At 39.7% G+C, this 26,260-nt stretch overlaps 1 protein-coding gene across 5 annotated transcripts in view; it reads right to left on the bottom strand.

Moving 5' to 3' along the window:
- carmil2 (capping protein regulator and myosin 1 linker 2) overlaps positions 1 to 26,260 on the bottom strand; it is a gene marked incomplete in the record, with an annotated part of 64,130 nt that overhangs the window by 35,825 nt on the left and 2,045 nt on the right. For 2 of the 5 annotated variants that reach the window (XM_053427630.1, XM_053427629.1), the window contains 25 exon segments: positions 2,655 to 2,833; positions 4,136 to 4,252; positions 5,317 to 5,445; positions 6,101 to 6,187; positions 6,740 to 6,833; positions 7,076 to 7,144; positions 7,638 to 7,810; positions 7,993 to 8,047; positions 8,611 to 8,707; positions 9,181 to 9,262; positions 9,939 to 10,008; positions 12,365 to 12,469; positions 13,178 to 13,254; positions 13,685 to 13,762; positions 14,089 to 14,198; positions 14,537 to 14,623; positions 16,446 to 16,540; positions 17,123 to 17,211; positions 23,314 to 23,389; positions 23,480 to 23,553; positions 23,724 to 23,794; positions 24,100 to 24,197; positions 25,224 to 25,345; positions 25,431 to 25,490; positions 25,813 to 25,863. In XM_053427630.1, the coding sequence (XP_053283605.1) occupies positions 2,655 to 2,833; positions 4,136 to 4,252; positions 5,317 to 5,445; positions 6,101 to 6,187; positions 6,740 to 6,833; positions 7,076 to 7,144; positions 7,638 to 7,810; positions 7,993 to 8,047; positions 8,611 to 8,707; positions 9,181 to 9,262; positions 9,939 to 10,008; positions 12,365 to 12,469; positions 13,178 to 13,254; positions 13,685 to 13,762; positions 14,089 to 14,198; positions 14,537 to 14,623; positions 16,446 to 16,540; positions 17,123 to 17,211; positions 23,314 to 23,389; positions 23,480 to 23,553; positions 23,724 to 23,794; positions 24,100 to 24,197; positions 25,224 to 25,345; positions 25,431 to 25,490; positions 25,813 to 25,863 (2,345 nt within the window). 5 annotated transcript variants of the gene reach the window in all.

Genomic DNA, 26,260 nt, shown 5'->3' with positions numbered 1-26,260 from the left:
TTTTTCCCGTTTGATCAACAAAACATGCATAGTACTTTGGAGGTGCAAAATAAATTTTATTGTGACACAAGCAATAATGAGAACAAAAAAGTTGACATCTGTTGGGTGCATAAGTATTCACCCCCCTGTGTCAATACTTGGTAGAACCCCCTTTCGCTGCAATTACAGCTGCAAGTCTTTTGGGGTATGTCTCTACCAGCTTTGCACATCTAGAGATGGAAAGGTTTGTCCATTCTTCTTGGCAAAAAAGATGAAGCTCAGTCAGATTGGATGGAGACCGTCTGTGAACCGCAATCTTCAAGTCTTGCCATAGATTCTCTATTGGATTGAGGTCTGGGCTTTGACTGGGCCATTTTAAGACATTAACATTCTTTAATCCAAACCATTCCTTTGTAGCTCTGGCTGTATGTTTAGGGTCATTGTCCTGCTGGAAGATGAACCTCCGCCCCAGTCTCAAGTCTTTTGCAGACTGCATCAGATTTTCTTCAAGGATTTCCCTGTATTTGGCTCCATCCATCTTTCCCTCTATTCTGACCAGTTTCCCTGTACCTGCTGAAGAGAAGCATCCCCACGGCATGATGCTACCACCACCATGTTTCACTGTTGGGATGGTGTGCTCAGGGTGATGGGCAGTGTTGGGTTTTCGCCACACATAGCGTTTTGCATTGAGGCCAAAAAGTTCAATTTTGGTCTCATCTGACCAGAGCACCTTCTTCCACATGTTTGCTGTGTCTCCCACATGGCTTCTGGCAAACTCTGGCAAACGGGATTTTTTATGGATCCCTTTCAACAATGGCTTTCTTCTTGCCACTCTTCCATAAAGGCCAGATTTGTGGAGTAGACGACTAATAGTTGTCCTATGGACAGATTCTCCCACCTCAGCTGTGGATCTCTGCAACTCCTCCAGAGTAACCATGGGCCTCCTGGTTGCTTCTCTGATTAATTTTCTCCTTGTCCGACTCTTCAGTTTGGGTGGACGGCCTCCTCTTGGTAGGTTTGCGGTTGTGCCATATTCTTTCCATTTTCTTATGATGGATTTTATGGTGCTCAGAGAGATGTTCAAAGCTCTGGATATTTTTTTATAACCTAACCCTGCTTCATATTTCTCCACAACTTTATCCCTGACCTGTTTGGTGAGCTCCTTGGTCTTCATGATGCTGTTTGTTCAGTAATGATCTCCAACAAACTCTGAGTCCATCACAGAACAGGTGTATTTATACTGAGATTAAATTGCAGACAGGTGGACCCTATTTACTAATTATGTGACTTGCAAATGTGACTTGTGAATGCAATTGGTTGCACCAGATCTTTGTTAGGGGTTTCACAGTAAAGGGGGGGTAATACATATGCACTCAACACTTTTCAGATTTTTATTTGTAAATAATTGTGAAATCCATGTAATATTTCCCCCCACTTCCAAATGATGCACTATTTTGTGTTGGTCCATTACATAAACTCACGATGAAATAAATTTTAATCTGTGGTTATACCATGACAAAATGTAGAAAAGTCCAAAGGGGGTGAATACTTATGCAAGGCACTGTATATAACAGAGTATTTCCAGTATACATTGAGTATCTACAGTGTAGATACTGTGGATTATACACTATCTACAGTGATGATAGAGTATCTAAAGTGAACATAGAGTATCTACAGTATCTATATTGATAATAGAGTATTAACAGTCATCATAGGGTATCTACTGCATTTCCCTCAATACAAGTCCGATTATGTACTCAACTGAACACCGGGACTCTACGGTATGAAGACATGCATCTTCCGGTCTCTTGATAACAATCCGTTAGAACAAATTAATGGTTTCAGAAAGTAAAATGTTGGAGCGCTTTTATTTGAAACAGGTCCGGGAAGTGTTGGAAATACGTATGTTTGTGACTTATACAGAGAACATTGTGATTCAAAGCAGAATAAACAATAATGTAATGCAATAATGTATATCTGTTGAATTTATGTCACAAACATAACAAGTTTCTGTTGACCAAATCCATTCTTTTGTTTCTAAAAGTTGTTTTTATTGTGAAATATTTGCAGGAAGATGCATGGCTTCATACTGTATAGTAGTGGTATTTAACTGAGTACACAGGGACTACATACACTTTTATACAAGGAAATAGTCATATTTATGGACATTTCAAGGCAAAGCCTATATGTAAAAACATTGTGCTGCAGTAGCAGCTCCTCTGCAGAACATATTGTTGAACTGAGAAGCTGAATATTGTGCATTGAACAGATAAAGTTGGACCACTGCCCTTCTTTCCGTATATTAATGCTTGTACATTGAGCCTTTAACAGAAATAACTACATTTTGAATGTGTGCCTAGTGCTTGCTGCCAGCTAGGGAGAGACATTTATAAAAGCTGCATGTTTATAACATGATCCAGGTTGGTGATAGAGAGAGACAGACAGATCCAAACCCTTGGGAGCCCATCCAAACAGCCAGCAAAACAACAAACAAATGGTAACAAATGCAAAGATCTCGGCTTCCGTTTGGAATTGAAAACTAATCTTGGGCTTCAAAAGGCTGATGACCAGTGATCTACAGTGATCATAGATTATCTACAGTATCTATTGTGATCATAGAGTATCTACAGTGATCACACAGTGTAAATAAGAAGAGTGAGGGGATGCTTTCTTACCTCAGTCTGTCGATGATGATCTTCCGTGTGTTCTCCACCAGAGTGCTTCTCAGAAACATGTGTGTCAGTGTCCTTCTTTTGGACACACACTCGTCTGAAAGATACTCACTCACACTTGACCGCTGGATTACACGTGGACACACTTCCCCTGCGCACCTCATCAGGCGTTGAGCCATTTCCTTGAGCACAGAGTGACTCTTGAGTGACTGAACATTGTTAAGTCCGAGCCTCAGACTGTGACTGAGAAGACACTGTTTTCTCCTAAGGACCAAGTCACTTGATGTGTCCTATCAAGATTGACCTCAGATCTAAACAGCATCCATCAACACTGACAATTCTGTCATTATTAAGATTATTTTAAAACGAATTTGATGTGTTCATACAGCACTTTTTCAATCAGCCACTCAAAGAGCTTTACAGTACATGCCACATTCACCCATTCACCAAAATTCATGCAGCGGTTCTATATGCACCTCTCTTTCTATCACATACTCTGTCAGCAAAGACATCAAGGGCCGGTATTTTGGTCAAGGACGCCTCAGCATGCAGGATCGAACCACCAACCTTTTGGTTAGAGGACACCTTGCTGTATACCTTGAGCCAAAGCTTCCCCATTTTAGAAATCACATTAACAACCATTCTTTGGATATTAAAGTACAATTGGGAACTAGGCGATCACCACTAATGTAAATCGTTTATTTCATGCAAAGAATAAGAGAAATCGCAGGTAAACTGTTCTGAGGTAGTATTAGTATTCAAGTTGATTCATCTGAATATCTGAATACTGTCTTTTTACTGTCCACAGAAGATTAGATTTCTGAGTCACTGTCAGCAGCAGCAGGTGGTGCCTCAAGTGTCTTGGGGGCATTCTCTTTTGCTTTGGGTTTTGTCTTCAGCCCATATACGCAAGTTTCCCCCACAGAATCTATTGTACCTCTGTTCGTCCCCTATAAGTAAGGTTTCTTTGGTAATTTTTGTATACTCTTGTTGAAGGTTTAGGACAGAATATGTCACACCTTGTTGAGCCCTATGAGATAACTGCGATCTGTGAATATGGGCTATACAAATAAAATTTGATTGATTGATAGAATACAGACAACTAGATTTTAATATATAAAGACACAGGAACTGAACATCATAGTAGCATAAAGTTTATAAAAAGTTAAGCTAGGTGCTCTTTGAAGTAAAGATGCATCTAAGATATAAATTATACACTGTCAGTTGAATTGAAAAACTTGTTTCCATTTAAAATGTATAATATTCAAATGGTCTGTGTTTCTTTCTGCTGTCTAACATTCATCATTCAAAACAATCAACTGACATTTATCACTATGACAAGGAATGACAAACTCATCAGTTTTTAGCTCTCAACCTGCATTGATTGTGATATAAATATTTCTACTAATTGATATAAAGACACTATTCATTATGTACTTTCCTAAAGTACTAACAGTTATCCATACTTGACTTTGAATTTGTACCTCAATGCTTAGAGTGAACTCCTTTGTCACTGCAGCTGCAGTGTTAGTGAGGATGCTGATCACAAAGTCTCCATGAGAGGCACATGTCCTTCCTGCCTCATACAGAGAGGGAAGCACCTGCACAGACAAACAGTGGCATCATTTAGCTTTGCCAGTTACACTGTCTGAGCTCAAGCGACCCAGTAAAACGGCTCCACCATACATTTATGAAACCTTTTGTTAAACCTTATAAGCTTTTAATTCAAATCCTCAGTAATGTTTTACTGAGGCTGAGTTGCCTCATTGTCAGACTAGAATCACCGCACTGCGGTTCTATGCCTCCACCAACTAGTGCAGTTTCTGTGTCCATATTTCGACATCCTTTTTTTCATATAACGGTCACTGTAACCTTTACCTTCGACAACTGAAACACAGTAACACGAGAAAAACATAAACATACTATGGCCACCATAACCTTGACCTTGGACCTTTGGCTACCAAAATCAAATGAGTTAAGCTTTGAGCACAGTGAATGTTTGTGCCAAATGTGAAAAAAAAATGCGCTTTGTGAGGTCACCATGACCGTGATCTTTGACCTTTGACCATAGAGCTTCTCTTTCCTCTTCTCACTCTTCATCAAATTCATGTCTCATCACTATATTGACTTCTTCCCGAGTCATTGTGCTTTATCATTGCAGATCTAGGATTGTGGCTGTGGCCACATCATGGATTGTGATCATGATCGTGGATCTTGATGGCAGAATGTGACAGTGCTTGTAAATTGTTGATAATATATGGTGCTTGTATCTGATTGTGGATTATGATTACACCTAGCTTGTTATAAGATTTGGGAATATGGGCTATACATATTACATTTGAGTGATTGATTGAATGACAGAAATATAGTCAAACTAACACCTCTGCTCATTCAAACATTATCTTTGTTCAGGTAGAATTTAGAGATTAGCTGTTTTACTGGATGCCATTAGATTTGGGGCTCTACAAATACAATTTAATTGATTGATTTTAAACCAGTACCAAATAAGGGGGCTAGAGAGTCTATCCCATTTTTACAAATTGACTGTTATTTAATAGGCAAGACAGCCCCACAATAATCCAACATTTCTGCTCAGATTTTTACAGACCAAAATAATTTATAGTAATTCATAGAGGATTTCTGAGTCCATCAGAGCAGCCTGTACCTTGCACGACTCTCTGGCATTGTGCAGCACATCGTGGGCTGTTAGGATGTCAGCCTGAGCCTCCTGAATGCTGCAGGGGTTTAATTGTTGAAGACTGTCCTCCAGCTGCCGACACATACCATGAACCAGCTAAAAGACAACAGACAAACACAAATATGATGATAAAGACCTGGGCAGAAGGTAATACAATAAGTAAATTTCAATCAAAACAACCACCTCCTGTCAGACAGCTCATCTTTGATATGATACGACTCAGTGGTCACACATTTATTGTCAAATGAATTATACTTAATGAAAATGAAACGTTTACCCTCTACCAGTTCTGGTTCTGTATTTATATAACTTTACAGAACAGTTTATTGCCAACACATTCATACAGTACATTCATACGGTACGGCCAGGACTATTTAGTATCTTGCACGAGGACACTTAAGCATGCAGATGGGGGAGACTGAGCTCGAACCACTGACCCGCTGGTAAGAGTACGATCACTCTACCACCTCAGCCACAGACAGCTGTCTGTGTGGAGCTTTTGTTAATTGTCAGTGCAATGAATTTCAACACTATCATTTTCTAAATGATTTCACACGAACACATTTTCCATTAAATATATATCCAGGAAGTACTATTCTGAGTTCTTCTCTAATCTGACTAAGCAAAAGATATTGGTATCTAACACCCTAATCATTGACAATACCATGTTAGAATGAATTGTCACTATTTTATTCCTGTTGTAAATTGACTTGCGCATATCTTCAGCTTTGTTATACAGTATTTTTCTTACCCTTTCTGATTGTTGAGATACAAACCCCCGCTGAAGTTCCACCCTGTTAAAGTGTTTCTGGTTGTTTCTGTCCAAACACTGTTGAATCTGCTCTCTCTCTCATGCACACACACACACACACACACACACACACACACACACACACACACACACACACACACACACACACACACACACACACACACACACACACACACACACACACACACACACACACACACACACACACACACACACGCACACACGCACACACGCACACACACACAGACACACACACAGACACACACACACATACACACAGACACACACACACACACACACACACACACAATAATATTATATTCCCTCACAACAGTGAATTGATATGATACCTACTGTTAACGGAACACACAAATAGTAACAAAAAGCCAATTTGAAACCACAGCATCAGTCACTGACCAGAACACAATGATGGTAGAAGATTGAAACCAAAAGCCATAGCAGTCTATTATGATGTGTATGTCATGTGTAGAATAATGCAAGAACTGCTTAAGATTATTCACAAAGACAGACAACATGTGAAAGAAAACGTGATGTGAGAAATGACAAAAGCATTTACATTCCCCCTTTTAGAATGTATCCATGCTCTTTAACACTGACCTTGTGCAAGGCCTCTTTTGTTCTGTCAGGATCACTGCGGTAACTCTGTGTGATATCAGCCATAGGCAGAGACACCTGCTGCAGAGTGAAGTTCCTGCTCAACATAAATCACAACCGTCACTGTTACACCACCATGCATTCTGTGTTGAATGCACAAGAAAGAAAAAAGTTTCAGAGTTTCTGTATTTTATTAACTGCATGGTAGTTACAATGTTGTAGATTTGATCCATTGGCCTGGATGCAATTACAACTTATTCAGGCCTTTATTTGTATGTGTGTGTGTGTGTGTGTGTGTGTGTGTGTGTGTGTGTGTGTGTGTCTGTGTGTCTGTGTGACCTTTCCAACGCATCTGCCACATCCTGGAAACCCCTGGCAGTGACATTGTTTCTGTCCCATGTCAGAGACCTTGAAAGAGACAGACAGAGATCTGGTAAAACTCCATCACAGTCTGGTTGGCGATAAGTGACAATGATCACTGTAGCCTGTGTGAACTTGCAGTGAGTGAAATCTGCTCCATGCAACACCAAATGCCAATGTGAACACACCAAATACTCCTGCAGCCAATCAAATAATACATTAAATAGTATAAATGATGAAATAATGACATCTAGTGGCAAACATTAGACCCACAGTTTCCAGTAAAAAAATCGGTGAGATGGGCTCAGTAATGGTTTGGCTGTGGAACCAAACCCGTTCTCGTAAAATGCCGTGAAAACATAAAGTTGAACAATCTGCATTATGATGTGTAATAGAAACAGATTCAGCCATTATAGTGTGTGCGATAGAAAGTTGGTTACTGAACCAAATTGTTGTGCATGCAACACATTGGCTAGTGTGTGTGTGTGTGTGTGTGTGTGTGTGTGTGTGTGTGTGTGTGTGTACGTTTGTACGTGTGTACCTCAGTCTAGTGTTATTCATCAGGGCTTTAGCCAGCATTTTGGCTCCAGTGTCTCCGATGTTGTTTCCACTGATGTCTAGTTCAGCCAAAGCTGTGTGGCCTCCCAGAGCGCTCAGCAGAATGTGCATCCCAATCTTCAGTTTGGAGTCACACACTGATAGAGACTGCAAGGTCTGCACACACAAACGCAAACACAAATGCATGACAAATCTGTAGTTTTCTATAATATAATATTCTATTCAAAATAGGCTGTGATTGTTGTTTTGATCAAGTTGAACATAATAAGTAGCAATGAATGCTAATATTACTGAGGGTTATACAGGGATTGAATGAGTAGAAAGGAAGTGTCACTTACACACTCTTCATCCTGAATGAGCTGAGCTATACGATGAAGAACATCAGTGAGAGCTCTGGTGGACACAGACAGCAGATGTCAAGAAGAATGATGTTAACAAGAAGGAACTAATCATCTTAAAGAAGGACGGAAGAAAACTGTCATCACAGTTAAGGTTTTGAAACGTTATGTTGACCTATAATGTTAGACTGAGAATGTCCGTCCTTCCTCCTGCACCTCCATCTCTCTCCAACAACTTTGCTGCCGTGAAGCTTTTCTGTCTGGATGTGATGAATTCTACAATTAAATCTGCAGTGGTAACAATTTGATAAATTGTTACCAGCAGACAGCTGACAGAAAGAGGGCACTCTTTGAACAGTAAAGTGGAAATTATCTTTAGTAATTTTACATGAATGTTTTGTGATTTTTATGATAATTTGTAGGTCTATCTTTTTTCTTTGCCACAGGCAAAGAGCCCTTATTTCATTACGTTTCAGTTTACAGAAGCTTCACCTGGGCCTTGTTGACATTCACAGGTGGTTATCGCCTGATGTCAGAGGAAGACAAGCTGGTAGAGTAAAATGATCAGAAGCAATGGAGCATGGTGATGTACAGCATAGTGTATTATGTTCTCCACACCTGGACTTCATGGCAAAGTTCCCCCCTAAAGCAAGACGTTGAAGAGAGCGACAACGACCAAGAGACAGGACAAGAGTCACCATGTCATTTTCAAAACCTACAGCCCAACAGAATGAGAAAAGTGAATTAAGTTATTTGTCAACATTCAGCCAAAAATTAAGAGAGGATATAGGAAAAGTGTAGCTGCAAAACAGATTTTTATTCCAGAAAGTCAACTGCTATGATTCACAGTGCACATGTCTTATGTTTACAAATGTATTCCACCACCTGGTCAAAATAACACATATTTCCATAATTCTGTTTGGTGTCTTCAATTACATTAAACTGTAAAAATGTGAATTTATGTTGTAAGTATGGCAAATTAAAGAGATGTAATTTCCAGATTCAGCCTGTGTGTTAAAGGAGACCAGGCTAGCAATTATATATATGCTATAGATAATAAAACATGTTATTATTGTTATCGCTGTTATAATTATGTGTACCTTCAATTACTAACAACTGGTGATATGTATGTGTTGTGTGTGTTTGTTTGTGTGTGTGTGTCTGTGAGGGTGTGTGTAATTTGCATACCATTGTCAGAGATATCCAGACTTTTGATAGCAGTAGCTTCATAGATATGCTCTTGTATGACCTGGGCCCCTTCAGAACGTAGCTACACACACACACACACACACACACACACACACACACACACGTACACACACGTACACACACGTACACACACGTACACACACGTACACACACAGACAGACAGAAACACACATACACACACACATACACACACACATCAGTAAGTAATTTCTTAACCAGGACTTCTGGTACATTGAAATGAAGTTTCAAGTAAATAAGCCTGTTCATGCATTATCAAATAAATAAATAAAAAGTCAGATTTACATTGAACATTGTGTGCAAGTGTATATGTTTATATGCTCCACATGATCAATTAATTTGTTGAAATTCACAAACTGTCTTTTAACTGATGGGGAGTGAGGAATGTTTTTGGAAATGTACATAGGCTGTGTGCGTGTGTGTGTACTGTGTATCAGTGAGGACAACTGTGAGCATAGACCTTACGGAGTGAGGACCTTTTTGAAAAGTGAGGACATTTTGGCTGGTCCTCACTATTTCAAAGGGCTGTTTGAGGGTTAAGATGTTGTTTTAGGTTTAGGTTAGGGTTAGGGTTAAGGTTAGGGTTAGGTATGTAGTTTTAATGGTTAAGATTATGGTAAGGGAATAGGAAATGCAAAATCTACTATCTTAGTGAGTATGTGTTTGTGTTTGTGAGTGTGTGTGTGTGTTTCTGTGTGTGTGTGTGTGTGTGTGTGTACCTCACAGCTACTAAGGTCCAACTCCAGACCAGAGAGATGGGTGTTGGTTGCCAGGCCCTGTAGTAATAACCTTAAAGATAATAATAAAATAATATTTAATTATTATGAAACATATATACAGTTACAATCAGAAATATCCAACCCCCAAAGATTTTAAATATTTATCAATTACAGTTTTTTCAAAGCGCAAGATTCTGCTTCGGATGACTTCTTTATGAGTTGAGTGATACATAAAATCAACACAGAAAATGCATGATGTAATATTTGTGTGTAACAATATATTTTGTTAAGATAGCCATGTCACAATTATTCAACCCCTATATAATATTGTTGTTTTTAAAGCTGTCTGACCTTTTGTATGGCCTAAAGTGAAGTTGAAACATATTTAAGCCTTTGGAAACTCTATAATGATCCTTCAATTGCTTCAGCTGTGATGCATATATAAACCTCGACCATGAAAGTATTCAAGGAGAGTTGCAATCATGGGAAAGACAAAGGAGCTTCCACAAAAGCTGAGAGAGGAGATTATTTCATCAAACCTGAGGGGCCTTGGGTATAAGAAGATTTCACAAAAATGTATATTCCAAGAGACACCATTTGGAGCATTATAAGGAAGTTTCCAACTTATGGAGCAGCTTCCCCCTACCCCACTGTCTAAGTGCCCCTGAGCAAGGCACCTTACTCCTCCAACACCTGCTCCCCGGGCGCCGTGCATGGCTGCCCACTGCTCTGTGTGTCCTCCTGTGTTCACCAGATGGGTCAAAAGCAGAGGACAAATTTCCCCCCATTTGCATGTCGTGTGTCTGTGCATGTGTGTGGGACCAATAAATGTATATTGTATCTTGTATCTTGTATCAAACCCCTCCTGGCTGTTGCACAAAGCCCAACATTTCATCAAGGACCCTCAGCAACTTGGAGAAACCCTGTGTAACTGCAAGACACCTTCAGGATGACCTGATGAAGGCTGGTACAAGTGCGTCAGTGGCAACTGTAAGACGTGCACTGAATAAAAAAGGACTTCATGGCCGGCTTCAAGACGCACTCAGCTCTTGACCACAAGGAACATCAAAAGTCGACTAGAACAAGCCAGGAGGAATTTGGATAATACGACATAGTTTTGGGTGCCAGTTCTATGGACTGATGAAACCAAACTGAAACTGTTTGGACATATGGACCAGTGGTATGTCTGGCGTGAACAGAACAGAAATGAACAGAAGAATACCATCCCCACGGTCAAGCCTGATGGTGGGTCATTGATGATATTGGGCTGTTTTACTGAGGCAGGAACTGGCAATCTTGATCGTTTACCTGTTATCATGGATTCCTAGAAATACCAGGACATTTTAAAGAGGAATGTGATGGCTTCTGTTGGCAAATAAAACCTTGGTGATCATTGGACTTTCCAGTAAGACAATGATCCAAAGACCTCCTCCAAGTCAACCAAAGCTTGGTTGAGAAAAATATCCTGGAATGGCCTGGAGTTGCATTCACAGTCACCAGATTTATATCTGATTATAAAACTTTGGTGGGATTTAAAGAAGGCAGTTGCAGCACGGAAGCTATCAAGCATCACTGAGCTAGAGGATTTTTCCGTGAAAAATGGGCAAAGATTCGGATTGAGAGGTGTAAGAAGCTTGTCAGCACTTACCGAAAAGTTTTTTAGAAGTTATTAAAGCTAAAGTATGCGCCACAAAGTACTGAAGCTGGGGGTTGAATAATACTGCACATGCACATATGTTAACAGAGTTACATTTTTCATTTGAACTTCAAAGTTAAGTCAACTTCTGTTGTCAAAATAACTCAAATATGTATCAATAAATATCTTTTGTTGTTTAACGAGTTTTTTGGTCATTTATTGTCATTATCTGTCATCCACATCACTATAATGTCCTTTGAGGTGAGGGGGTGAATATATCTGATTGCAATTGTATATGTAAAGATACATGATATTTAATTTAGTTGTATCACATCTTCTTTTGCACGTTTGTGTTGTGTCTGTGTATGAGAACAGATGGTAGTATTGTGAATTGTGTGCTTAAGGAGAATTTTCAGCAAGTCACTATTTGTTAGCATGACTGAGAGTGGTTGCTACCACCAGCTGTTTGTCTGTTTGTCTGCTGTTACTAAGGACAGGTGAAGAAAAGCAGTTGTGCTGGCTGTAAGCTACGTTTATAGCTCAGCAGCAACCATGCAAACTTACTTCAGTAAGGATAGCATTCCCTTTCTATCAGTTTGGTTAAGACTTCTTATTGTGTGGTTAATAATTGAGATAATAACAGAAAACAACCCAAAAAAGGTATAGTAAAATACATTTTGTAATTTTTCTTGCTTTGTATTATGGTGTATTCAAAACTTTCAAATTAGAGAAATAAATGAATAATTAAAAGTTAATATTACATTATTGCATTTAATAGGTGTGAACACACCTGAGAGCTTGTGGAGGTAGTTTGGTCACAGAAAGGTTCACATATTTCAGCCCACAGCTTTGACTGAAGAACTCTTCAATGCTCCTGGTCACCCCTCGCACCTTTCTACACACACACACACACACACACACACACACACACACACACACACACACACACACACACACACACACACACACACACACACACACACACACACACACACACACACACACACACACACACACACACAATTCATGCACAATGGTACACAAGCTGCTATTAATTTCACACACACCATGAAATTGCTTATGACTGAATAACAGAATGTGATTTCCTTCAAATTCCTAGTGATGTCAGAATTCTATCACAAATGTGTCCACTGGTCATCTTCAGTTTCTGACTCATCACCCCATTAGTCTCAGTAGACTGACCACTTCACACAAGATGGTCTTTGTTACTTAAGCTGCGAGTCTGCCTTTTTTACCGCAACACTTTGGGCCTTTTTACACAAGGAAAAGAACAGTTGCCATGATTAAGGTGAATTAAAGGCTTAATTTGATTGACGTGTATCTGTCCCTGGCTCATTCACAGGGCTTACTCACTCTGAGCTGTTTGTTCCACCTGTGCTGTATCCTGCTATGCTAGATAAAAAGGGTCTCATCAGAAATCCTACACTAAATAAGGAGAGTAAAAAGGAGTGTCAAATGACAGAATTGACCAGAGCAGTGGGTTTGGTTAAAAGTGTGCAAAATAATACATATTACTTTACAGGAGATGAATGAATGATGCAGAGAGGATGTCAGGTTCATAGAAATGGAAAATGAAGCTGACCTGTGGCTGAAAGGATTCCTGGCAAGGTTCAGGTGCATCAGTTTGTAACAACAGCCAGAGGAGAGCGACACAAATAACTGAAACAGGAAGTATGGTCAAGTGATTGCTACATACAGACTGACCAGAACAGCTGTTCAATACCCAATTACTACACAAATCTTGGCCCCAGACGTACACAGCCCCAGTGGTCCCCTTCCCATTTAATAGGTCCACTGCAAAACTTTAACAAGAAACTGAATCTACAAGTCAATACATTCATCTGTAATGATTATTAGTGTAATTGTTAATAATGTAAATCTTTAAACACAGAAATGCTGCCTATATTATGCCCAAAATGCTCTTGTGCTAACCATCTCTCTATGCTGACCTGATAATGAGTCTATTCCGTTACACTGTCAAAGCCTAGATTTCACCGTGCTCCATGGCTGAATTGCTCCTGAAACCACAGTGTTTTATTTGTGTATCTCCACACATATCTAGATAAATTTATTTCAGTCTCTCACTGACCGTGTCAAGGGGACAGCTGGTATCACTGAGGTCCAGGTGACACAGAGAGTTACGGCTGGAAAGGAACCTGAAGAGAAACTGAAACACACAAACACACGCACGCACGCACTCACATATGCACACACACACACACACACACACACACACACACACACACACACACACACACACACACACACACACACACACACATACACACACACACTCACACACAGAGTTGTATATAATGAGAGTGATATTGAAAAACAAATCCTTATCAATTATTCTAGCGCATGTATCTTTAGCTTGGCATGACACACACAAACTTACAGAGAGAGAGAGAGAGAGAGAGAGAGAGAGAGAGAGAGAGAGAGAGAGAGAGAGAGAGAGAGAGAGAGAGAGAGAGAGAGAGGGAGAGAGCGTACCATGGCCTCCTCAGTAACCAGGGTAGTGGGGTTAGCAGACAGATCAAGGTGGGTCAGAGAGGCGGAGAAGAGCTGACTGGAGCATAACAGCTGACTCAGACAGCCCATACCTGGAAACAGAACCATGGACCAATAGTGATGTTGTTGGTGGAGGACAACTTGACATACAGTACATCTTATGAAAGAATTGCATTTGGTTTGGAAGACATAGATTGCTGCAGGCTACAGATACTGAACATCACATGCTCTTCCGGAGGAGCAGGAAGGAGAGCTGCAGGGCTGAGAGGTCTGAGGAGGAAGTTTAGTTCCTTGTCACCTGCTCTTTTTACAATATGTCCACCCCCCCATCTTCCTCCTGCTCTTCCTCTTGATTTATACAGCATGTGGGTAGGCAATATATAATAGTGTGTGTGCGTGTGTGTGTGTATGTGTGTGTGTGTGTTTGTACCTCTTGCAGTCATTGATACTCTGGACAGAGAAAGGTGCTTGAGTCCTTTAGGTAGATTCCCCAGCTCCTGACTGAGAGCTATTACACCTGGGATCAAAGACACAACACTCACACACGCAGAATGTGGACATATTTTTATAAACACATACCTGATGTGAATACAATAACCATTTTTGTCCTATCACATGTAGCTATGGATAGTGACATTTATAACATTTATAGCAGTTACATTTTACAGAGATGATCACCTCAAGTACTCTGGTACAATCAACATTATCACTCACAATGGAGTCTTCAATAATATCCTCATTAATATCAATTATAACAAATTTAATTGTAAAATAAACAATATAATATGTGAATATTATTTATTTATTAGTATGACTGAAGAACACTTTCATCAGACAAGGGAAGAGAACACTTTTATAGAAATGTCACATTGGTATATTGATATAACATTATCTTTAACTCTTGATCAAAAACTTCTAAAGCATCAAGACTAAATATCGAAGAAACACTATAAAACAGAATCCTATTAAAAATCCTTATTATGGTTCATAGAATTGAAGATAAAAAATCAGCTCAAATAGAAAAGGAGCCTTGATTAAATGTACTGAAAGTTGTAGCAGACATTTCGTATTTATTCAAATAGCAAAACCGAGTTAACATAATATGGATTCACCACTAAAATGAGTGTATTTCATTTATTGATGTTAATGTGGCAGATTTTAATTGTACAGCAGCAATGATGTAATTAATGGTGCATCTGTTGTATTATCACTCTCTGTTTATCTGAACTGCAGAGGGTGATGTCTCTATACTTGTGATTCCTGCTTCACAGTCAGGGAACAACTAGGAGCAAACTTTCCTCTGCCACAGTGTATGAGAGCTGGTAGGCCTGCAAAGCTATCAAGAGCAGGCTCAATTTGAAAACATCCAACTGATACATCCCAACCCCTTCCGTCAGCTTTCTCGTCAGAGCTACGCCTCCAAAACACAGGAACGTGCACTGACTGACAGCTGCTGGAAGCCGGATGCTCTGTGACTCTCTCACTAACTCCTGGCGATCGCCTCTACTCTAGCAGTGTATGTCTGCTGTCTGGCTTGTGAAGACTCATACACAGTGAGAGGCAGACAGGTCGGTTAGTAACAGACAAATACATCAGCCAATCATTTCCTTCTGTTCGAATGAAGGGTCAAGTTTATTACAGTCCTGCGAGTGCCAAAGACACCGGCATTACTTCTGTTCTTTGTTTTATGCGCTTCAATTATTGATGGCTATTGGGACATGAAAAGTATTTCAATAAATAAGAAAAGAGAAAGGGTTTCAGAAACATTTGATCAACACTCCCTTTCGAGGACTGTATCAAACTTATAACTTCAGAATAACTGCATGGCATTCTTTAAATTGATTACATGTAGTCTTTTCTCACTTTTTTTGTAATTTGAGTGAACTGACCCATAGCTGCATGATTGAAGCTCAAGAAGAAGACCTTCCAGTTAAACAGTACAGCAGGCCATTTCACTGGCTGACAAAGCTTCACTGGCTGACTCACACATACATGCTGTTTTAGCACTTGATGGTGTCTGTTTCTGACGCCTCAATTGCAGTTTCTAGCTCGAGACAGACAACACACTGAGTTAAGCTTAGTTCACCAGCTGCCTCATCTCTTCACGCTTGGTTTCGCTTGTACTTGCAGCCCAAGCAAAATCTTGCAACATAATCACATGATTTCAACCCATTCAAAGAGAATGAGTCAAAGTAAATAGAGGCCTCCCACAGAAAGTGCTCTGTGACGAAGACATTTACAGTTAAACTGGCAGTTAGGATCAATATGGAAGATGGCTTAGAGTTAGCGCTCTATTCTGATACCATGCTCCTACCAGATCTGGTGTATAAAGAGCCCACCTTTGTCTTCGATTGGATTGTCTGAGAGGTTGATGGAATGCAGGGTAGAGCAGGCGTGCTCACGCAGGGCAGAGGCCATTTTGACTGCAAAGTCACTGCGGCAGAATAAAAAAGATATTTCTCAATTTCCATCAATGCCTAAAAAGTGCACTTTAAACTAGACAGACTCTTTGGAGTAACAGTGTTTCTTTGGTACAAGTTAAATCAACCCTGTGGTTAAGTGTTTCTTGGTCGGTCAGTGTGCACAGTCATATCATCAGTTCACAGACAACTTCAGATTATTAGCCAGAAATATCTGCCACATCGGAGAGAATTACTGCAAATCTTACCAAAGGACATCAAAGTTAGAGATTGTAAAACTTGTCAGAGGGATGACTGCATCCTAACAGGAATAACATGTCCAAACTGAACCTTTATCAAGAGTGGACTCTTGATAGGAAGTTGCAGATAGCAGGTGAATGACATGTATTTGCAGTAGTACTGAGGGCCCTCTGTTAAAGTGTAATTTCATCCCCATTATTATTAATCAGGCCAATCCAAACCAGTACAACCAGTTAGCAACTTTAACTTTGAAATCTCTGTGCAGCATCCCTGAAGATGTGAAACATCTAACTCTAACATCCTCTACTCTTGTTGATGGAAGTGTTTGTTTACATTGTTGTCACACACAAACTCACAGTTTGAGTCCACTGGCCTCCAGTGAGAGCTCCTCCACACTGGGAGACCTGGAGAGCAGGAAAGTCAGCTGCTTCTGGACATCTACTGACTGAAGGTACAAAGACAGAGAGAAAGACAAAGTCTTAAACACATGTCAAGTCAATGTAAATGTCTATGTCCTTTTCTCTCATCAGTGCTGAGAAATCTGGTAATGCATTTCCCAAAGAGTCACAATAAGTTCCTCAGGCTCCATGGGGCGGCATTTTTTAGATGTCAAATTCTTCAAAGTGCAGGAGAACACACGGTTAGGGCACTACTTTGTCCTGATTTTCTGCTCTTAAGGTGACATGAGAGTAAACTGGTCGTGAACAAAATGAAAAAATATGTTCAGACATTTAAATCAGATTAATATGTCTTTGTTAACCGGCTTGATAACACAAGCTTATAAGGTAGCTGTAACAAAACCGCTGCTTAAAAAGCCCACTCCTGTTAAAGAAGTTGTGCGTAATGGTTTGTTGGAAGACTTTCAGTAAGGATTTAGAATCCATCACAGTACAGAAACAGCACTATTAAAAGTTATCAATGATCTTTTCATTGCATCTGATAATGGACTTGTCTCTATACTCGTCCTGTTGGATCTTAGTGCAGCATTTGATACCATAGATCATAAGATTCTTTGACAGAGACTGGAACAACATGTAGGGATTGATACGGCATTAGGCTGGCATCGCTTTGAGTGGTCATCAAGACTAGAACATTTGCCATTTACCATCCTCCATGCACACACAAGTTACTCATGGAATTATTACATTATACAGTGGGGCAAAAAAGTATTTAGTCAGCCACCAATTGTGCAAGTTCTCCCACTTAAAAAGATGAGAGATGCCTGTAATTTTCATCATAGGTACACTTCAACTATGAGAGACAGAATGGGGGGAAAGAATCCAAGAAATCACATTGTAGGATTTTTAATGAATGAATTGGTAAATTCCTCTGTAAAATAAGTATTTGGTCACCTACAAACAAGCAAGATTTCTGGCTCTCACAGACCTGTACCTTCTTCTTTAAGAGGCTCCTCTGTCCTCCACGCGTTACCTGTATTAATGGCACTTGTTTGAACTCGTTATCAGTATAAAAGACACCTGTCCACAACCTCATACAGTCACATTCCAAACTCCACTATGGCCAAGACCAAAGAGCTGTCAAAGGACACCAGAAACTAAATTGTAGACCTGCACCAGGCTGGGAAGACTGAATCTGCAATAGGTAAGTAGCTTGGTGTGAAGAAATCAACTGTGGGAGCAATTATTAGAAAATGGAAGACATACCAGACCACTGATAATATCCCTCGATCTGGGGCTCCACGCAAGATCTCACCCCGTGGGGTCAAAATGATCACAAGAACGGTGAACAAAAATCCCAGAACCACTAGGGGGGACCTAGTGAATGACCTGCAGAGAGCTGGGACCAAAGTAACAAAGGCTACCATCAGTAACACACTACGCCGCCAGGGACTCAAATCCTGCAGTACCAGACGTGTCCCCCTGCTTAAGCCAGTACATGTCCAGGCCCGTCTGAAGTTTGCTAGAGAGCATTTGGATGATCCAGAACAGGATTGGGAGAATGTCATATGGTCAGATGAAACCAAAATAGAGCTTTTTGGTAAAAACTCAACTCGTCATGTTTGGAGGAGAAAAAACGCAGAGTTGCATCCAAAGAACACCATACCTACTGTGAAGCATGGGGGTGGAAACATCATGCTTTGGGGCTGTTTTTCTGCAAGGGGACCAGGACGACTGATCCGTATAAAGGAAAGAATGAATGGGGCCATGTATCGTGAGATTTTGATTGAAAACCTCCTTCCATCAGCAAGGGCATTGCAGACTAAACGTGGCTGGGTCTTTCAGCATGACAATGATCCCAAACACACCATAATTTGCAAATAAATTCTTTAAAAATCCGACAATGTGATTTTCTGGATTTTTTCCCCCTCATTTTGTCTCTCATAGTTGAGGTATACCTATGATGGAAATTTCAGGCCTTTCTCGTCTTTTTAAGTGGGACTACTTGCACAATTGGTGGCTGACTAAATATATAATATATGCTCCCTTAGAGCACCACATACACTTCCATTGTTACGCAGATGACGCCCCATTGTATATATCTATGAAGACTGATGAATCTAGTCACTTAGTTCAACTTAAGAAATGTCTCAAAAACATCAAGGCTTGGAGGACCAAGAGCTTCTTACTTCTAAATTCAGACAAAATTGACGTCATTGTAATTACCACTAAACATTTCAGAGCTTTACTGTGAAGAGCCTTGGAGTTATGTTTGACCAGGACATGTCATTTGACCCACATAGATTATTATTTATAATATAGTAGTAACAATAATAATAATAATATTACATATGAACTGTTGCTGCAATCATTCATAATCAATAGCATATTTACACTGTTATTGTTTTCATTATAACTAGTCAGAGCTGATACCTGATGCTGCACAACTAGTCCAGGCAAAGTAACTCCTTTTGGAGCCAAAAATCTAACTAAATATAAAATAATTTTTTTCAGCATAGATCATTTCTATGAGGTGTCCAGAACAACATACTAAAAGTCCTAAGAAATCCTAGTTGAGGAAATATGTTATATTCTCATCAATGTGTGCCTTTATGGCCAGGCTGTTATGTCCAGTCCCGATTATTAAGATAAGTTGGCTTGATATTTATAACTTATTCTTCTGTTCTGTGTTATTGTTTAATCACCTCTCCTCTCGTTTCAGACTCCTCACTCCCTCCCTCGTGTGTGTGTTCCACCTTGGTGATTGTCAGCTCCTCCCCGATTGTTTGCACCTGATCCTCATCACCCGGTATATTTAGTCTGTGTGTTCCTATATTTTGTTGCCAGTTCGTCCTTGTTTCTTCATGTTCTTAGCGTTCCAGCATTTACTTCTGATAGCTCTCCTGTTACCGATCACTGCCTGCTTAACGAGTTACGTCTCTGCCTTTCCCCTGCCGGATACTGTGCACTTTGATCGACTGCCTGCCTGTGTACCGACCTTGGACCGTAACTATTACGAACTCTGCCGCTGTCTGCTCCCTGCTTGATTTATGGATTACAAACTCTGCCGCTGCCTGCCTCCTGTTGGATTTACGTACTCGTGTTTGGACTGCCTTAACGTGTACCGTTATTTAACAGTAAAGTTTGTTAACTGCACCTTCTTGTGTCTCAGAGTCGTGCAATTGGATCTGCAAACCATACTGCATCCCTTACACAGGCAACAATACTCCCCAATGCGGCTATTTTTTAACTTTACTCCTATCAAAATAAAACTTTACACAATGAAATTACCCATGAAAAGTAAAACAAAATTGTATTACAAGTTTCTTTGAAAATGCAAATGAGCTATACACTAATCGAATATGCCCAAAATATACCCAAATAGGCTTATTTTTTTCCTTTACTCATACCACAATAAAACTTTACATGGTAAAAGCATACATGAAAAGTAACTTTTTTTGTATTACAAGTTTCTTTTGAAATGAATTTGAATATGCACATGAACTCTCCACTTATTGAATATGTCCTAATTTGCATAGGCACAAACACCATTCATATGTATGACAAAACATCGGCCCAATCTTCATCCAAACCTCCTACTGCCAATGGGTGATGGCAAAGCTGCTTTTAGACTGGCCTCTAACCTGAAAACTGCCTGGCTTGGTAGTACCTGCCAGGGGTATAACCCCCGCTGGTATAGTCTTCAGGGTCTCGGGTATGGGGTGCCGTTTGTAAAGCAGCTCACGCTGAAAATAACAGCAACATTTTGTCACATTTAGCTTCAAACCATGTTTAAAAAACTGGTGTGAATTTTTGAGAGTCACTTTTTGCACATTTACAACAATATTTGTCAACTTAGAGATATTTTAAATATTTAAATCCAAATGTTAAATGTTACACTTAAATGTTAAATCTAAATGCTATATCTAAATCTAAATGTTAATTTGAATCTAAATCTAAATCTGAAATCTAAATCTAAATGTTAAATCTAAATGTTAAATCTAAATCTAAATCTAAATGTTAAATCTGAATCTAAATCTAATTGTTAAATCTAAATCTATATCTAAATGTTAAATCTAAATGTTTCGGGTGAAACTAAATATTTAACTAATATGCAAATTCAAATGCCGGTAACAGGAAGTAACAAAATAAAAGCTTGAGGAGGTCAGAGTGTGTTTATAGTGGCAAATAACGAATAAATCTTATCCGGGGAAATGGACTCTTGGACATGGATTATTGTGATATTAACTACATAAAATAACAAACACGTTTGGAGAAACTTTATTTGAAGAGTACTTTGAGTTTTTAGTGTCACTTTTATGAAGGATGCGGGACTTATGACCTGTAGCCACTATAGACAGCCACAAGGTGGCGCACTTTGAGCTTTTATTTTGTTACTTCCTGTTACCGGCATTTGAATTTGCATATTAGTTAAATATTTAGTTTCACCCGAAACATTTATATTTAACATTTAGATTTAGATTTAGATTTAACATTTAGATTTAACATTTAGATTTAGATTTAGATTTAACATTTAGATTTAACATTTAGATTTAACATTTAGATTTAGATTTAACATTTAGATTTAACATTTAGATTTAACATTTAGATTTAACATTTAGATTTAGATTTAGATTAAACATTTAGATTTCACATTTAGATTTAGATTTCAATTTAACAGTTAGATTTAGATTAAGCATTTAGATTTAACATTTAAGTGTAACGTTTAACATTTGGATTTAAATATTTAAAATATCTCTAAGTTGACAAATATTGTTGTAAATGTGCAAAAAAGTGACTCTCATTGAAGCTAAATGTGACAAAATGTTGCTGTTATTTTCAGCGTGAGCTGCTTTACAAACGGCACCCCATACTCGGGAGACATGCTGGCCCTGGGGCGCTGCACGAGACCCTAAAGGCCAATGTATGCTTCTCCGTTTTGACAGACACGGACAGATAAGACCGCCTTCTCCAACATGGAAGGCCCTCTCCGGGCCTCTCCGGGGCTCCACGGAGAGCTTTTCGTGCAGCTCTCATTTTTCTAACTACACGTCGAAATGGCGGAGAGCCCACGGATAGCCCTTGGCTGTGATTGGTCCGCTAATGCCAGCATTTCGGGACCTCAAACTTCCTGTTCCATTCCCTACATCACAATAAACCAAAATCACAACTACGACTCTATGATTAATGTGACAAGTGTGTTAAGCCAGCGGCATTGTCCGGCTGATGGTGGCTGGTTAGAGCACTTACGGCATGTGTGTACGGTCACATACGGTTATAACGAACTTTCATAACGGGGCTAGCCACCATGCTAACTGCGGTGGGAACAGCGCAAAAACCCACTGACTTTAATCCCACGGCTGTCATGGGTGGCATGTTCGACCAGAGTCTAATCAGGCTGCACCGGTAATGATCCTTCCGCAGGTTCACCTACGGAAACCTCGTTACGACTTTTACTTCCTCGAGATAGTCAAGTTTGATCTTCTTCTTGGCGCTCCGCCAGGGCCGATCTGAGGACCTCACTAACTACAATACTTATTGGCAACTAGTTATCATGTCTTCCGCTCCATGAAACGCATGTTAATGCTCAGTAGTACACATATGGTACTTTAATGTATTTGCATTGTAATAAAATGTGATCATTTTCAATCGGCATATATGCAGCTGAAAAGGGTAGCCTAGTGCATTCCACATTTTTCAACATAACATTTTAATATAACATTATAGTCATTATGGCCTTTAGAAAAAAAGGAGATGGAGTAGTGCACTATAGGCCCATGAGAGGCGGCTTGTCCTTAATGGAAAAAAATGTCCCCTTACATTACTTTTACTTTTATACTTTAAGTAGTTTTGAAACCAGTACTTCACACTTTTACTTAGGCAAAAAGCTTGAGTTGATACTTCAACTTCTACAGAAGTCTTTTTAAACCCTAGTATCTATACTTCTACTTGAGTAAAGAATGTGATTATTTTTGACACCTCTGATAGTGGATTAGTACATGTTAAAAAAAAATTGCCTCCGCCCTCCTGATTGGGTTGCATGAATTAATCATGGACTTATATACATGCTTTGCACACAATCCTTTAAAAACCCTGGATTCAAGAATTCACATCTTTTCATAGATATTTGAAAACAGAAGAGAGTTTACCATCTTGAGATCTTTGGAGTAGATCTTGGTAAACCAGTGGTTGAAGGACAGAGCTGCTACTGCTAACGCCAAATCTCTGAGAGCACAGGAAAGGAGCAACCAGAGGGATTTAAACAGAGTATGTGCCTGAGGTGAAGTAAGATTGGTTGAGACAGTTAGATCTCACCTGCTGTCTAAGTGGCTGAAGTCGTGCAGGTTGAACTGTCTCCAGTTGTGGGCGGAGTAGATGTTGTCAACATCCTGCCAAAGCAGGTAGCCGTTATACACAGGGACTAACATTCAGTTCATGTCAAGTGTCTTTAAAAGGTCACTGCATCATTCTATTAAACAAACAAACAGCACATTTAAGTAGCATGTGTTGCATTTTTACATTTATGATAATTACTAGTATGAATACAGCAGTGACATACCCACTGAATCTCCTCTATAAATGGCATCTCATTGAAATCACATAGAGCAGCATAGGTATCAGAGAATCCTCCTGAGGAACACACATTGAAACAGACGCTCATAATCATCTGTGCGAAGAGAACAGAAACTTTCCATTTTGACTCAAACATTCATTCATCTCAACTGTGAGGACCTGATCAGATCTATAATGTGAAATCTATAGGAGCATCAGACTATGAAAAAAAGACCTTATGGTCCAAAAAAACATTTGCAACTTGACTTGCCCCAAGTTGACTTTTTGAAAAAGCAACAGTTCTACAAGATGCACAGGCTAAAGTTAACAAATGTTTCAATCTCACATGTGACCTCAGACACTGTAAAATGGAAGGTTCATACCACAGCAGCCAGGCTGACTGTTCATCTGCTCCTCTATCACAGCAGTCAATGTGATGAGTCTCTGCTGGAGGTCTGCAGGAATCGTCTTTAATAGCTTTCTGAGGAGTGAAGGGCAGGAAACAGACTGTTTGTATCACTGACTGTATAACAGCAATCCTAGCAGCTCTGTGAGGAGCTGGTACAATGCTTACATCATCGTGTTAACAAGCATGCATGAAAATGTTTACATGCAGCTGTATAATGTTAACAATGTTCACCCATGGTAACATTCACTCATTAGCCCTGTGCACTAAAACACAATGTCTATAGTTTTGCACGTATTTTACATTGCATTGCATTACCTTTCATTTAGCTGACGCTTTATTCCTAAGCTACTTACAATAATTGGATTCAACCATGATATATATGTTTTTAGTTTGTGAAGTCAGAAGTATAGACTTTCTGCTGTCCTGATGTCATTGGGGAGCTCGTTCCACCATTTAGGAGCCAAGACAGCAGACAGTCGTGATTTTGTTGATATTTGGTAATAAACTGGACAAACTCAAACTTTTTCCGGATGATTATCTATCTGTTGGAAAGTCAGTCATTATACAACTCATCCTAACGGAAACTGAAATGTCTGTACATGGAAATCCATCATGTGTCAAGCAGCATTGCTAATTTAATTTTTGTCCTGAGAGTGGACTGTGGAATTGTTCAATAAGTTTTGTCAATGTGAGCGTATGTGTGCTGTGGTCATTTCATGTCTTCATGTTTTGAGATGCACACAGCTCAAAGGTTGTACAAGAATACATGAGTGTATGAAACAAATGCTTTAACATAACTCACAGTACTCCTTGGATGGTTGATGTGAATCCTATGCTCATAGTCACCAAATCTTTAATATTTATGGGCAACTTCTACACACATGGAACGATGTGTTAAACAGTGCTCTCCATCATCTTACACCAAATGGGTGCAGTCACTGTCTGTAGACTGTGTTTAACGTTCACCTATTGTTTTAACAGTTTGGTATTTTTCAGACTATATATGATCCCAACACAGGGATGCAGTATATCAATTCAGATTCCCGCTGGAGATTTGGAACTCATTACTGTGCATTCAGGTTGTGGAGCGAGACCCACCCTGGGGATGAATCAGGGAAGATCCTCTTCAGTGAAGCAGTCATGTGAGCGACCATGGCCTCAAGATCCTCAACATGCCATACGCTGAAAGACAGAGTCTGCCTGTCTGTCTCCAACACAATCTGGAACACACACAGTACATATGTACTGTGAATTAGAATTTTATTGCCAGTAAAAACACTCGTTTGTTTTGACCTTCACTTGTACCTTTGTGAGACCGTGAATGTGGATGGAGCAAACCTCTATGTAGCTGAAAGTGCTCTCCACCTGTACACAAGACACACACACACACACACACACGCACGCACACGCACACACGCACACACACACACACACACACATTTGTCAAATCTTTGGTTTGATGAGGGAAATTCATTCAGCACGGATCAAGGATTAAGCAATGAGGCTTTAACATAAGAGAATGCTCTGAATGAACTGTATATATTGAGTGAGGCTAGAAATTTGTGGGGCTTAACATTATCTGCCCTCTTTCCCTTTACCTCCCTGCAACAACACTCTTTCAAGTCTTGGTAGTTTGCTTCCTAACAGTTAGCTTGCCTCATTACGGATGTTTGAAGTTGTGATTTACCCTGACAGGCTGCTTGTTCACGACCAGGTAACCTCTCCACAGACTCAGTACCTGTAGCAGAGACAGGTTTGGAGAAAAACAGACACAGCAGCAGTTATGGGATGGATGGACCTCAAGCTCCCCCAACATTTGTTCTACTGTATTGTACCAGGATTGCTATTTAATTGTAGTGACGTCAGGTTTTAAAATGAGATTTGACACAGGGCCTCAGGTTGAACAAAAGACCATAAACTAGATTCACAGTTAAGACATACGCATTGGGCTACAACACTGGTTAAACAGGACCAGACCATAATATATAACCTTACACACCGAAAACAAAAAAGCAGAACGGGAGAGAAGGACAGCTGAACTAGAATACTTAATCTGTTTCATGAGTTCACCAGTGATGCTGGTTTTATCCAAACCAGAATTCAACCTGTCATGGTGACACAGAAACCTGGTTTCC

Source organism: Pleuronectes platessa, chromosome 7 (assembly GCF_947347685.1).
Source record: "Pleuronectes platessa chromosome 7, fPlePla1.1, whole genome shotgun sequence".
Taxonomy (NCBI): domain Eukaryota; kingdom Metazoa; phylum Chordata; class Actinopteri; order Pleuronectiformes; family Pleuronectidae; genus Pleuronectes; species Pleuronectes platessa.
The sequence above is the reverse complement of the archived record's forward strand: the minus strand, read 5'-3'. Positions and strand labels throughout refer to the sequence as shown.